The 15,437-nt window shown below is 45.8% G+C and overlaps 1 protein-coding gene across 2 annotated transcripts in view; it reads right to left on the bottom strand.

The window, feature by feature from the left end:
* Window positions 1-260: 260 nt before the first annotated feature.
* Window positions 261-15,437, bottom strand: part of LYRM4 (LYR motif containing 4) — a 143,192-nt gene continuing 128,015 nt past the window's right edge. For both annotated transcript variants that reach the window (XM_081295225.1, XM_081295224.1), the window contains one exon: window positions 261-660. In XM_081295225.1, the coding sequence (XP_081151351.1) occupies window positions 592-660 (69 nt within the window). In that variant the 3' untranslated portion in view covers window positions 261-591. The remainder of the gene's footprint in view (window positions 661-15,437) is intronic.

Genomic DNA, 15,437 nt, shown 5'->3' with positions numbered 1-15,437 from the left:
ATGCACAAGGGGTGGGGAGGGGTTCGCTGCCAATCCTCACACCACACTCTGGCTGGCTGTAAAGTACTCATCTCTGGGTGTAGGTATAAATTATAGGGCGTATCCTGTTCCTCACCACCCTGACCTGCTCTCTACTCCCCATACAAAGGGAGTTTTCAGCTCAAGGTGGGACCTGCTCAGGGGTCTCCACTTCTTCAGGCCTTGCCTCAGCAGGAAGTGAATGTGCATTATCTTAATGGGTTTATTTGGCACAAAAGAAAAAGGGAGACACTTTGGTTTATTGTCAAGGACCAAGAAAAACAAAGTCTGTATATGTTCTCTACAAATGGTGACGAGCTACAAGATGGGATGGGAGGGAGAGGAGACACCATAATACATAGCATTATTCTGAGTGACCTCTAGCCCTTCATGCTAACACTTGAACTGAGAAGGCACAGCCATCCTTTCTCACCAAGGCTGTAACAGAATGGAAACGTGACTCAGTTTTTCAGCTCCCACAGGGTAGGCAAAGTGAGAGGCTATTTTCAGCCTGCACACAGAATGGATGCTGAAGGTGGTCCATGGCCCCGTCGGTGGCTGGTTCCCAGCTCCCTAGGTCCTTGGCTTCTCTTGATTCTCAATGACAAGCTTGTCAGTTGAATAGAGTTGGCCAATCTGAACCTGAAGGCAAAGAAAAAGCACAGGTCAAGAACCACAGGACTCTCCCAGGTGTGAACCATTTGTAACATTTAAGTGCAAATACATTAGCCTCTGCATTAAATGGCAGGGTATTCCCTCCTGGAAAGTGTACTGTGGGGGGGCTGGGGATGTGGCTCAAGCGGTAGCGCGCTCGCCTGGCATGAGTGCGGCCCGGGTTCGATCCTCAGCACCACATACCAACAAAGATGTTGTGTCCGCCGAGAACTAAACAATAAATATTAAAAAAAATTCTCTCTCTCTCCTCTCTCACTCTCTCTTTAAAAAAAAAAAAAAAAAGTGTACTGTGGGGCAAAGCGGACCTCCAGAAGTGTCTCCTTGCACCATCCACTTCCCACACCCCCTCCCTGTGAGAACTCAGAGACCCACGCGGGCATTCCTGTTTTCTTGAAAGGGCCCCAAGGCCAGCCTTGGTCTGTCCACCAGGCTCCCTGGTTGCTGTCTGGAGGCTGAGCCATCCACATGTGCGCACAGGTTCCCCACCTGATGGGACTTCCTTCAAGACTACCTCTTCCACCCAGAAAGGCTTTCAGCATAAAGCTGAGGCGTGCCTTTTCTATGCTGGGGTGGAAAAGGTGTTGCATTCTGGGAAATGCAAACACTTAGCTGCTGACCCTGGTGGGCAGAGGGCAGTCTGTGTTCACACATCTCCTGCCGCCCGTCTTTCTTGCCTTCTATTTTAAGTGTCCTTTTCAATTAAGTGTCTCTGTTAGATAAGTGCTCCCACTGTCTCAGATGGATGCCCAGCCATAACCCAGGGCTATGGCCTTTCCTTCCCCCAGAACAAAGGGTCTTTGTCACAATTTTTCTTTAAAGGAAGCTCCTGAGAGATGCTTCTTCTTCTTCTTCTTTTTTTTTTTTTTTAAGGAATAAGTAGAACTGGCGAAGAAAGGGAGCATTAATAAATCTGTCTGGAATTCAGAGTAGGGAACCCTCTCTATGGGCAATCCGGGGCACATACAACTGCTTTTTAAAAATACAGGTGAGAGCTCTCTATATGTGTAATATGAATTATAATCATTCTGCTATCATAACAAATTAGAATAAAAAAAATACAAGTGAGGGCTGGGGATGTGGCTCAAGCTGTAGCGGACTTGCCTGGCATGCGTGCGGCCTGGGTTCGATCCTCAGCACCACATACAAAAAAATACAAGTGAGAGAAAACTCCCAAAGGCCACAGCTGCCACCCAGAGTGGCTGGGGGTCATAATCAAGAATCCTCTGTGCTATTCCCCACAGAAGGGGACTATCAGGAGGTGCTTGGCTGAGTTTACCACCAAGTTTTGAAGTGGCTAGCAGCAGACACAGTCTATGAGATGGCATGTGGAAGAACCCTTTAATAGAGTTGTTCCAAGACAGAATGGAAAAAGAAGACTGGGCATGCAGCTCAGCTGTAGAGCGCCTCCCTAGCATGCACAAAGCCCTGTGTTCAATCCCCTGCTGGGTTTAAAAATAATAATAATAATAATAATAATAAAAAGGAAAGGGCTGCCTCAAGAAGCAGTAAATTCTGTCCTTGTGAGAAGCAAGGATCGAGAAGGAATTTACATGTCAGACAGGTTTGAACCAGCTGAGCCCCTTCCAGCTCTCAGCTTCTCTGACTAAAGGCACTGTGCACATCTCCAGGGTCCATCTCAGGTGCATCTAATAACAGCCATGTGGTCTCTGAATGTGATCTACATCTTCTACCTCTGTCACACTGGAACAAAGGGTGGAGCATCAGAAAGACCCCCAGCAAGGCAGTCAGGACAACTGGGCTATAGTGTGGCTTTGCTATTTGTTGGGTGACACTCTGTTCCTTCTTGTCTCATATGAACACTGTAGCATCCTCATCTGTAAATTCAGAGGCCTGAATATTCCCAGGTGATCTTTACAGTCTCTTGCTGCTAAAACAGTCTTTGAATGCTCCAAAACAAAACAAAACAAAACAAAACAAAACAAAACCAAAACCAAAACCAAAAAAAACACCAAGAGAAAGATGTGCGATTCCTGAGCCAATGTGGTAGATTCTATGGTATAAGGTCCTCGAGCAGCTGGTGGGAATCTGGTCAAGGGACAGTCATTGTACACATGGAGAACATTTAGCTGGACTATGTGGCCCAACATATGGCCAGTAGGAGATGTGCCCAGGTTCATGTCTGTCTTCCTCTCTACTGCCCCCCAGTGCTTTGGAAGACCCTCAAAGGCAGCGGCAATGAACTATGCACATCTATGCTGCTGGGCCCTCACAGTCCTGGCAGACAAAGGTGCTCAGCAGACCACTGAAGTATGCGCAAGACAAGGAATGTGAGCCCAAGGACAGCAAGTGGCTATGCAGCAAAGATGGACAGAGAGGCAGGGCTTTTTCTTCCAGTGCTAGGGCGCTCTCCTTCAGCACAATAAACAGGAGTTTGTTGAACAAAAGACCAGCAAGCCCTGGAGGGTAGCCTCGGCCCCAGTCACTCGGCAGGCACTGTGCTGAGGGATGTGTGAAGTATGACTCCTGCCTTTAGGATGTGTAGTGATCAGGAGGGGAGGCAGGCAAGAAATGGGGTACCTGCCCTCAGGTGTGGAGAGTGACAGATGAGGGGTGAATACAGGGCTGGAGGAACAGTGAGGTGTGAGTCAGCCAGAGGGAGTGAAAGGGAAAGGCCCCTCCAAGGGCAGCTGGTGTGGAAGCCTGTGGAGCTCTGAGACTGTCAAAGATAGCAAGGGGCTCTGAGTGTAGATGTGGAGGGTGGAGGAGGGGAGGAAAAGAGACTAAAAAGAGAGGTGGGCTAGGCATAGATCAGGGATTCCAAACTGTTATGGTTTAGAGATGAGGTACCCCACCCCTGCAGCCAAGACTCCTATGTTCGTGCAGGACACCTGGAGGTGACTCTCATGATAGAACCTGGGAGGCCCAGGCTCCGAGGCTACTGTAGCTGGGATTCAGGGCCCCAGCTATTGTGCGAGCGGTGGTGGCGCTTGTTTCTCAGGAACACAGAATCCTGGAGTTGGGGAGTTATGAAGGCTCCCATCAAGGCTTCAAAGGAAGACCTGGGAGACCAGGCAAAGCGTAGAAGGAGTGGAACCCCTTCGGGCTGCCCCTGAGAAGGCGTTGATTGAAGCTGTGAAGGTGAAGCCAAAGCTGGGATGCAGACCGACCCCAGAAATTAAGAGATGCCAGGAACGCGAACTGCCTGTAGAGAAAAGTTCCTGGCTGAGAGTGCAGGCTAATGTGCCCTGCAACTGGCAAGGCCTGAGGAGAGAACATCTCACCACCGCCGCGTGTCCTAGCTGCTGTGCCTGGAGCAACAGGACCCGTTCGTCCAGCTGGTTTCAGTCTGGTTTTGGGCTCACCCCTTCTTTCCATGCCCCTTCTCCTCCCTTTTGGAATGGGCACATTTTATATTGGATATCTGTAACTTGCTTTTGACCTTTACTGTGGCTTATAGCCAAGAGTCTGCCTTCTATCTTAGATGAGACTTTGGGGCAAATCTGGAACTGTTAAGACTACAGGACTCTTGGAGATGGACTAAATGTATTTTGCGTTGTGAGATGAACATGAGCTTTTGGGAGCCATACGGTTTGGTATGCGATATCCCCCTAAATGTTAATGCAGGAACAGTCAGAGGTGAAGTGATTACGAGAGCTAGGATCTAATCAGTCCATCCTAGTTTGAATGGACTGATAGGGTGGTAACTTAGGTGGATGTGGCTGGAGGAGGCAGGTCACTGGGGGTGTGCCCCTTCCCCTCTTTTTCAGTTGAATGAACAGAGCAGCAATCCCCACCATGCCCTCTACCATCATGTTCTGTCTCACCTTGGGCCCAGAGCAATGGACTAAACTCCTGGATCAATAAGACAAAATAAATGTTTCCTTCCTGACCTCATTTTTGGTGAGGAATGGAGGCCCAGTGAAGTCAGAACCTGGAGGAACAAAGACTTGGACCCCATATCTTCCCATCTCTAACCAGTGCTTTTTCCAAAACGGCACTCCTCTGCCAGTTCCCTAAACAATGCTGACTTCTTCATAACATAAAGTACACATCACCAGCCGCTGGGTGCAGTGGCACATGCCTGCAATCCCAGTAGCTCTGGAGACTGAGGCAGGAGGATCACAAGTTCAAAGCCAGCCTCAGCAAAAGCAAAGTGCTAAGTACTCAGCGAGACCCTGTCTATAAATACAATACAGAATAGGGCTGAGGATGTGGCTCAGAGGTCAAGTGCCCCTGAGTTCAATCCCTGGTATCCCACCAAAAAAGTACACATCACGGTAACACGGTGGCAGTCATGGCAAGACCTATAACCCTATATGATTAAAACTGGAGACAACCACAATAGATAACTGTGGACTCCCTTGTACCCATCTCTCCTTTTCCTTATTGGGGTCAATGTGTGAATTTAGAATTCTACAGTGTCTAGCTCTTCTTGTATCAAGAGGGGACAATGAGATGTCAGATTACATCATGAATGGAAGATATGGTAAACACACATATCAAAACACTGCCCGCCACTTCTCCTTGGCATCTGAAGCAGATGGCTGAGATACCAGCAGCCATGTAGCACTGTGTTTGATATGGGAGTCACACAATGAGAATGGGGGACAGAAAGGAGGTACCTGGGTTCTTGATGACCATGAAGCCACCATGCTAGCTGTGGACACCTAACTGCCAGCTTGCTTAAATATGAGAGAAAAATAAACCGTATCTTTTAAAGCCACTATTATTTGGGTTTTTTGTTACACACAACAAAACCGACTCCTGACTGATTTGAATGCGCACTGTGAATTTTAATTTTGGAGCATATAACTAATGAAGATAAAGGTCAGTGCCAAGAAGGAGGTGTGCTCTTTCCTGTGATAAACGGAAACAATGTCCTATCACCTGGGAGGTGCCATTAGTGGACAGCACTGAAATTTCAAAAGCTTTAAAAAAACTACATAAGAACTTTATGAAGATCTTATTCTTTTTCTCCTTAAACATTTAATTGCTTTATGGGACGTGGCTATGAATACTTTGGTATTCTTCTGCCTAGACTGTTAATTCATATATAAGTTTAAAAGGTGTGTGTGTGTGTGTGTGTGTGTGTGTGTGTGTGTGTATGCAAACATAAAAATATTTAATTTGCAATTATATCATCACTTGCTTTTTCTATTGAACCTCATATTATAATCCTTATGCCACTAACTTCTCTGAAAAGGATATTTTCAATGATTGTATATTTTGTTGTAAAGATGCATAATTTATTTATCATTCTCACATGATGAACACTTACATTGCTTCCATTTAATGCTAGGATAACCACTCACATATATTTTAGTGCATTTAATATATATTTTATAGAAAAGCCTTCTAGAAGTGGAATTACTGGGCTGGAGCAGGAACACAGGATTCTCCCACTGTGTGGCCTCTGTGTGCTCCCATTATGATATCGAACCTCACATTTACTTCTTAACGTCCACCCTCCTAGAGGACAGGGCCTCTGTAGGAGATGCATTCCTGCAAGACACGCTGTGTGTGTGTGGGTGACCTAGGGTCCATCAGCCTCCAAAGAAAATCCTGCAGAACAAAGGACTGCAGGACAACCCAAAGAGTCAAGCTGTAGGAAACTTGAGATCACAAGAAACCACATTTAACGTCCACCCTGACTAAAGTATGAATTCGATTTTTAAAAATCCATTCTTATTTATTTGATGTTGGGGACAGAACCTAGGGCCTTGCAATGCTGGGCAAGTGTTCTACCACTAATTTATGCACCTGCTCTTGAAATATCCACTCAGAAACAGGAGTTTTATGGTCTTTGCAGAAAAATATAATGAAATAAAATGAAAAAAAAAAAAAAAAACCAAACAACAACAACAAAAAACAAAACCAAAAAAACTCACCCGCCCTCTGGGCCAGTGACTGAAGCTTCCTCGTCCCCTCTGCAGAAGGGCTCTTTCCTCCCTGAAATACTTTCTGCACACAAGGGACCACTCCCATGGTGCTCCCATGGCCCTGTACTGCCTCGAACTGAGCCTGCCTCATTCCCTGCATTAAAAATCAGTGACTGAGGAGAGGAGGAGGTGAGGGGACGCATCGCTGACCTTAGCTGCCTTCACAGCATAGTTTAGGATGGTGCTTTGCACACAGAAGGTGCACAATAAATAGGGTCATGTGCTACATAATGATGCTTAGTCAACAATGGACTGCAGGTAAGATGGGGGGTCCAACAGATTTTATCACCTAGCAACACTGTAGCTGTCTTAGTTTGTGTAAATATCCTAGGATGTTCCCATGACAATATTGGGCTAATGATGCATTTCAGGGACATATATACCTTTATGGTTAAGTAATGTCTGATTATGCTCAATAACTAATAATATCAGTGTCATAAATGCCATGGGTGTAAGGCTGTCTGCCCACTAATTTTAAAACCTAGACCTATAAGTGATTGCAGAGTGCTTTGGTGATCAGTGCCTGGAGAAAACTGAAGAATGTAAGTCAATAAAAATAGCAATAGGATCATTTACTGCAAGAATGCTCACTGACTGATAAACAGAACCAAATGATCTAAAATTGGCTGAGCACAGAGTTTAAGGCCATAATCCAGGGCTTTATGGGATTAACCAAGAGCAGTTACAGAGAGGTAAGGGAAACATTCAATTCTCACAGGGAGGAAAAAGTAGGAAGTTATCTCAATGAATGCTGCAAGAGTTGAGGCTGTAAATGTTTGTGTAACAGTTCTGTTGCATTTATTTGGCCTGTAAAATGTGTCAGCACACATCAGGAGGCCAGCTGGGGTCAATGCTGCTGTGCTAATGACAGAGCACACTGCTTAGGAGCTGCAGGTGAGAGGTCTGGTCAATGGAAGTGAGGAAGAGCAATTAACAGCTTCAATTTACAGTCCCTCCAGAACCCCAAATTGACTTATATGGCCACATCAGACTGTTACTGTGCATAAATTGGTCATTAAAGCTGATCACACTTTTATTCTATAAAATTTAGGAGCTGGCATTAGAGTCCATTAGAAAAGTACACAGATTATTCAATTGAAAGTAGATGGGAGGCCTTGATGGCCCCCAAACATTATGAGCCCCGAGACTCATTAGACAAAAAACCTGCTGGGGAGGAAGGAAAAGAATTCAAGAAAAAATAGAAAGTTGAGCCTAATGTTTCAGGTCTTCATTGCCAACTCTTCTGAAGCAACATGGAGTTAGTTACCTGTTCTAACACATCCCAGGACCTGAGAGTCACAGAAGCTGGGCTAATCAGCAGGGGAGTGGGTGGTGAGGAGGCCTACGAGGGGAATAGACCTGCTCTGGGCTGGGATCTTAATCTGGCCTCTGCTCCTTTCTGCTCATTTCACAGGGTGGCTACGAAAATCAAATGAGGTACTAGACATGAAGAAAATTTACCAACTTCTCCAGCTACAGGGGCCCAAATATGTGAAAGGTCTAAATGCTGCTGGGAGGATTAAATGAGAACAGTGCCAGGCATACAGCAAAGGCTCATTAAATGTTATGTACTTACACAGCATTGTGCACGGCCTGTTTTTGTCAAGATGTGTATCATGGGTTCCAGACCAGACCTTAGGCATCTCAAAGGCTCCTCACCCTGTAGCTGTTAAGAGTCTAAGAGTCTGACATAATGAAACCCCCGCTGTGGACAGAGAGTGTCAGCGACAACAGAGACCACCCCCTGGTTTTGAACTTGAGCTTTCTGGGCTGGACTTGAGGGAAGACTGCTGAGTGGATTCTTTTCTTATCTCTGCTCCAGGGGCACTGCTTCCAGTCAGGAGGGGCCATGATGCTCCCAGCTGGTCCGAGCAGCCCATAGTGAGGTGGAGGTGCACCGACACTGGAAAGTTACAAGAGAGGGCTTCGGGCTTTGCTGGCAGAGGCACAGGGTGAACCGTCACTGCTCTCTTCCCTCTTGGAGGCTGGTGAAATCAAGCAGGCGGGGATGCTTCCTGGCCACTTGGGGACAGTGCCAAGTGTTGCTTCTGGGCATCATGACTATTAATGATGGTGCAAGTGACATTTAATGAGCATTTACTGTTTACCAGGCACATTTCTAAGTGCTTAACTAATTTAAATATTTCTTTTAGCCCCTCAATAACTTTGTAAAGAATATACATTAAATTATTATCATTAATTTATAGTGTTATACAGGCAAATTGTAACTGCCTTACTCTGTTTTAATTTTCATTTTTTCAAAGCACATACTTGTTCTGATGGGCATACTTTTCCATGTCACCCATCAAGAGCCAGCATCTTAGTGAATCACTCTGGACATATAATGAAAAGACAGCAGCAAATCTCACAGCAACAAAAAAATATACCTGGAGAGAATCTTAATCAGAAATATTTGTGATCTTCAGGAAGAAACTAGAATACTTTGAAATTGAAAAGTTTAATGAAATGAGAGACAGACCATGTTCAGGAAAAGACTGAATTACATGAAATAAAGGTCAATGTTTTGCAAAATAATAACTCCCCCGCCCCCAGTGTTGGGGATGGAACCTGGTCATGTGCATGCTGGACAAGTACTCTACCACTGAGCTATCTCCTCAGCCTTTAAGGTATCTCTAACACAATGATTTAAAAAAAAAAAAATCCCAACGATTTTTTGAAATATTTGACAAATGACTTTAAAGCTTATTTGAATGAATAAAAAGTCAAGAATAAGAAAGAAAAATTTGAAAAGGAAACTCTTAAAGCATTTTTGAGGTACAATTAAAACACTATGGCCTTGGTCCAAGGCAAGAGAAATCAAGATGAGGAAAGGATTTCAAACTGCACCTTGCTGTGCAGAAGTAGTTAATACACGAAATCATACTTCTGGGAATTAAGCTTAAAGAGACTGATACCTAGAACATTTCTTTGAAGTCTCCTATTGATTCTCACACAGTGTGTTCTGCACTCTTTATATGTGCTTATTTAATAGAAAAATGTTTCCCAAGTCAGTATGTAACCCTGATTCTCCAAGAAGATGCACTGCATTTGTCCTGTGCTCCTGAGTGCCTTCTGATATATGAAGTTTCAGAAGCATTCTTTAATTATCTCACTTCCCCAGGACAGCTACACTTGATAGGGACTTTGGCAGGAAAAAAAAGAAGAAGAAGAAAGAAAAAGACAAAGAAAAAACAATGCAAAACAAAACCTCTGAGTCACCAATATGACTTTTAAAAAATATGAATCTTTTATAGTGGAATTCTAGTTTGTGGTCTCCTGTCAGATGGCACGTGCTGAGTCACCTGCTCCCATTTGCCTGCACCGTGGAAGGTGAGCACAACATCTGTGTCCCTCTCTGGCTGATAATAATATCAGCTTCTCAAGCTGTCTGCAATTCATGCAGCAATTCCCTCTGGTGGGGTCCCACTGTGGAGTCACCATCACAGTGTTGTCAAGTCACCAGCTACAAGACTTGTTTAGCTTGTTTTCACATTATCATTTTTAACACACTTTATACTTTCCACTGATTTTCTAAAGCAGCAAACTGAAAGAGGGATAAATGGAATCATACACAATTTTCTCAGCCTTTTCTGTCTAGCAACAAGGAGGTGTTCTGAAACACAAAGATGAACATAGATCACATCTTGGTCCTTTAAAAACAGCTCTCAGGTCACATGAGCTTTTTTCCTCCTAGAATTCAATAGCCTTGTTTTTCAAAACGTTGACCTATAATGTTATGAGTTTTAATTCTGTCACTGTATGCAACAAAAGAATGCGTGATCAAAGTGGATCCATGAACCATCCTTCAACCACCAATTAAAGTCCATTTCAAAGAACCCAGGGAGCATGTGTGTATCTCTTGAATCCCCTCTCCCCAAACATATTCCATCTCCATTTTACCTATAAGTCTTGAATTTGAGATATATTTGAGATTCTGGATATTCTCTTCTTTTAGTACTAGGAATCAAATGTAGGCCCTCATACACTAGGCAAGTGTTCTGTCATTGGCTACATCCCCAGCTCCCTTAAACAAAAACCAAAACCAGAATTTCCTCAGTCAAACCGGAACACTTGAGAGTGAAAGAGATCTCCATTAATAATCACTCTGGGACAGATGGTGTAAACAGGGCAAATGGTCATGCTAATGAGGGGATGCACTCTCGCATCTGGTTTCTATCCTGTCCCTACAAGCATGGATGAAACACATTATTATCTCTTAGAGAGGGTCCAAGTTGCCCCAGTTGGCCTCAAATTTGCTATCCTCTTGCCTCAGTCTCTAGAGCTGCTGGGATTACCAGTGGGTGCCACTGCACCTAAGACACTGAATATTCTTTACGTGGAGAGAGGTGGTAGAGAATCCACTTCTTATTTTCTGTGTTATTACTGACAGAGTGATGAACAAATCCATTCTCCCCCACCCCCACATCTCAATGTCATAGTTAATGTTTCATCCTTATTTGTTAGGGACAAGAGAAAAACCAGATGCAAGAGTACACACCCCCGTTAGCATGACCATACACCTGTCCTGATTATGCCAACTGCCCACCACGACTGTTAGTAGACAGCTTCCACGCAGTGTTCCGGGCTGGCTGAGGAATCCCTCAGTTGCCCCCTTAGCCACTGTTGGCAGCTTTCTGGGCCATGTTGTTTCTCTGCATAACTGAACTTCAGTTAAAAAAAGAAGCCCCCCATGCATGTGGTGATGGTCTCTTTTGCATTCTAGGCTATTACAGTAAATAAAATTAAGCCATTTTAATAAATCTCAGAGGTGCCTGTGGCCTCTAAGGTGCCTGGTCCCCGAGATTCATTAGACAAAGAACCTGCTGGGGAGGGAGGAAAAGAATTCAAGAAAAAAATAAAAAATTGAGCTGAGCCTAATCTAACCATGACCAAGGGCAGTTGGTGGGGGTTCCCATCCCAATAAGTCTACTGATCCTTCCCTTGCAATGAGTCCATTTTGAATGCACACATATGCAAAGGCAGAGATGCCCAATAGCAGAACCACAGGGTCAGCTTTTCAGGACATGTCTGGCCAAGGCCCCACTGCAAAGTTTTTTGTTTAGGGAGGGCATGGGGGTAATCCCCTGGGCAGGAGGCCCAGGCAAATCATTACTCTCTTCTCCTGATTGACATCCCTGGATGATGAAATGATAAGACATGCTCGTCTAAGGGGATCAGGCCAAACACTTAGGAGGGACCTTGGATGACTAGAGGAGATGGAGAAGGGCACTGCCTTCCTTCCTCATCGTGCTGCTAGAAGATGCTGTTGCCTAGCTCACTGTTAGCAGGAGAAGGAAATAACATCTCCCTGTCTTCTGTACATACACATGCTCTTCAGAGAACTAGTGCTTGTGGATGTTTCCATCAGGTCTAGAACCCTGTTCAGGGTGGGAGACTGTGATAAAACAAGGGCAGGTACTTGGTCTCCCAGCATACTCCCCCACCTCTGCTGGGGTAGGGCACAGCTGGCCTCATGGGGACAATGGATACAGACAATGTCAGCTACGAGTCCCCTGGAACCATGCAGAAACACATGTAACTAAGACTCTGTGAGATGAAAGCATCCAAACAGCAGGTGACCCATGTTGCCTATTGGCAGCACTGTGGCCAGTCACCTGGCTCTTGGGGGCACTGGGCAGAACTCAGGACTTGAGCATCATGTTACAGTAAAGCCAAGCACTTCCCCAGGATGATCTCAACAGAGACCAGGCCAAGCGCCAGAGCTAACATCCCAGCAGAGGTCATGCTCCAGCACTCAGGCAGGCACCCAAGCTCAGCAGCACGTCAGCCCCTGGACTCAGTGCTCCAGGCCACCAACGGCACAGCAGCAACAGAGTTCTGACCCCGCTATAATTAGTGACAAGGTGATGCAAATGCTTGGGCTGGGATTTGTGCCCAAGTGAGCCAGTTCCTGGTATTATGTTTGTTCTCTGCTCTGGGAAATATCTTTGACAAACAATCTGGAACAACTGGGCTTCCTATTTTATTCCTTCAAGGGACACATTTTTTCAAGATCAACCAGCTGTGATTTTTAACAGCTGCTTTGGACAAATATAACCAAAAGCAAGCTCAGTAAAACCCTTTCACAAAAAGACGCAGAGCTAGCTTTTCCACCACGCTGGACAGTTCATTTCTGGAGACCTGGGGGTGGTCTGTGATCCAGATGGTTTTGCTTTGTCACCCATGAGGTGAGGACTGACAGCATCTGCTTGGTTACAGAGTACACAGCCTCATCAAACACAATGCTCTGTGTGATTCTACAGACTCTTGACTTTGTGGTCTTCCAGATGCGGGGACAGGATTACTCAAGTCACTGTAAAAGACTCACAATATCTGGAGCTCCAAACACAGCAGAACCCTAGTTCAGTTTATTGCTCCAAAGAAGTGACATTCAGTGCTGAAAAAAAAGCTTCCAGAGGAAGATCCAGAAATCACACTTACATATTTTTAAATTTAGGTTTGTGAAAAGTGCTGATTTACTGACTTCTTTTAAAAACTGCCCAGGTAAGGGCTGGGGATGTGGCTCAAGCGGTAGCGCGCTCGCCTGGCATGCGTGCGGCCCGGGTTCGATCCTCAGCACCACATACAAAGATGTTGTGTCCGCCGAAAACTGAAAAATAAATATTAAAAATTCTCTCTCTCTCTCTTAAAACAACAACAACAACAACAACAACAAAAAACTGCCCAGGTAAGTTTGGTGCCCTCTGTAGTTAAGTTGCCAGGAATGAAACAGTCCTCATGAAAGTCAATGATACCCCCTCCCTGGCTTCAGTTCCTCTTGAAGACCCAGCATTCTCTAGAAGTTTCTCTTGGACAATCCCACATGAATGTTCCTGACAAGATGCCATAGCTGGTGGTGGCTGACCTGCCTCAACCCCCATGGGCTGACGTCAGTAGGCACAGGCAAGAAATGGTGAAAACCAACAAAACAAACAAGAAACGACCGTCCACATAGTCTTCCACAACTTGCTCTTTCTCGTGCCCAGCACCCTGAGCAGCCTTCCATGTGGGACACACAGGTCCCCTTCTTTTCCTTCCAACAACCACACTGTATTCTTTAGCTCACAGTCCCACAGAGACTTTAAAACAGGCGCTCAGCAACACCTTCTCACTTTTCCAGTGCTTAGGAGACTTGTGGGAAAGATATCACACCTTAAATGATACTGGGATCACACATATACCAACTCATCTGAATAACCAGGCTCCCTTCTGACTTCTCCTCCAGCAGGCAGGCTGAAGACTGCACGAAAATGGTCACTGAGAGAAAAACGCCATCTTGAAGCACTAAGAAGCAGGCTTGTGTGGCCTCCAGTCCAGCACACATGTCCCCTCCCAGCCCAGCCATGGAAGACAACACCTCTGCTCCTGGAATCCCATAGAGCTGGTTGTGCAAAATGCAGAGTTGGGACACTGGATGCCATCAGGGGCAGCATGCAGTGGGCCTTCAATGGATGGCCCTTTGTCAATGTTACCTCATGCACAACCTCCCCAAATGCTTCCATAGGACCCAACACACAGGAACCAGAAGATGATCAGGTACGTGTGGAAGTACTCTTAGGGATTCTCAGAGATGTTTGGGGGAAGAGGACCCTGACCAGGACAAGGCTATGTATACCAGATTTGTTAAAACACTCAACTACTTCCATACCTTTCCTAAACAGCTACTCCCCAGAATCCCTTCCCTTACCACCCTCTTCCTCCTTCCAGATGGCCCTGTCCCAAAGAATTCTCATCTAGCTAGTACTCATCTAGCTCACTGACCCTCTGCCAGGTTCTGCTGCAGTGAGGGACATGTGACTCCCCTGACAGGTCCTGTTCCAGCTTGGCCAGCTTTGGGTCATGTCTCTGTCCTACAGGTGACTCACTATTTTTCACATCACCCATGGGGCCTGTACTTTAGAGAAGGAGTTTGGGTTATCTCTGAAAAGGCATCCATTGTTTGCAGTGACAGTGTGCTGATCACTACATTCATTTTCTTATTATTTCTTTGTAGGAGAAATAATGTTGGAACATGCAAAACAGCCAAAACATGCTCTGGGAGGTTATTCTACATGAGGGAGGAGTAGGAGCCCCAGATGACAAGTAGAGACATCTGAGACAAAAAGTGTCGGGGGGGGGGGCTTCTCTTTTCTGGTGTCAGCCTCTGTGGAGCTCTGGGCAGTCCTCAGCTCTCGGGCGAGGAGAGTACAGGGAGGCCTTCTGTCATGCAGAGCTCACGCTGGGTTCCCGGAGCTGGCCTAGTGCTTCCCAGAAGCTCCCACTGATCCTGCCTTCCAATGAAGCATCTGGGGAGAAGAATCAATATCTCAGGAAGAACAGACTCCTACACTGAAGCGTCAACCCGTGTCCCCTCCTGGCCTGATGCTGTGCCCTCAACTGTGCCCCACAATGTAGCAGAAGCACAGATTGCTGGGACCTGCCACAGTGTGGGTGCTCCTTTGGTGCATGAAATGACACACAACCTGTGAGGGAACTGTCATTCAAGGAGCCAACTGCCAGTCTGGCTCCCTGATGAAGGAAAGAACCAGGCCTCAGAATCACAAGCCATGGTCGACCCTCTGCCAGTGTTCTGCAGCAGTGAGGGACATGTGACTCTCCTGACAGGTCCTACTTTCACTTGCCCAGGGAAGGATAGGCTGCAGACATGATGCCTAGGCCAGCCTTGCTGAGTACCAGAGAGCTAGAGCAGGTGGTCTGGGTCCACCTTCCACCTGCCCTGTGCCCCAGCCATCTTCCTCTACCCACCTGTGTTGAGGCCACAGTGGAAGAGCCAATTTGCAAATATCCGTTTTTTTTTTTTCTGGTGTATATAGACTATCTCTTTAAATATGCTCAATTTTAATT

Source organism: Spermophilus citellus (assembly GCF_964194105.1).
Source record: "Spermophilus citellus genome assembly, chromosome: 5".
In the NCBI taxonomy this organism is placed as follows: Eukaryota; Metazoa; Chordata; class Mammalia; order Rodentia; family Sciuridae; genus Spermophilus; species Spermophilus citellus.
This window is presented reverse-complemented; position numbering and strand designations above follow the sequence as displayed.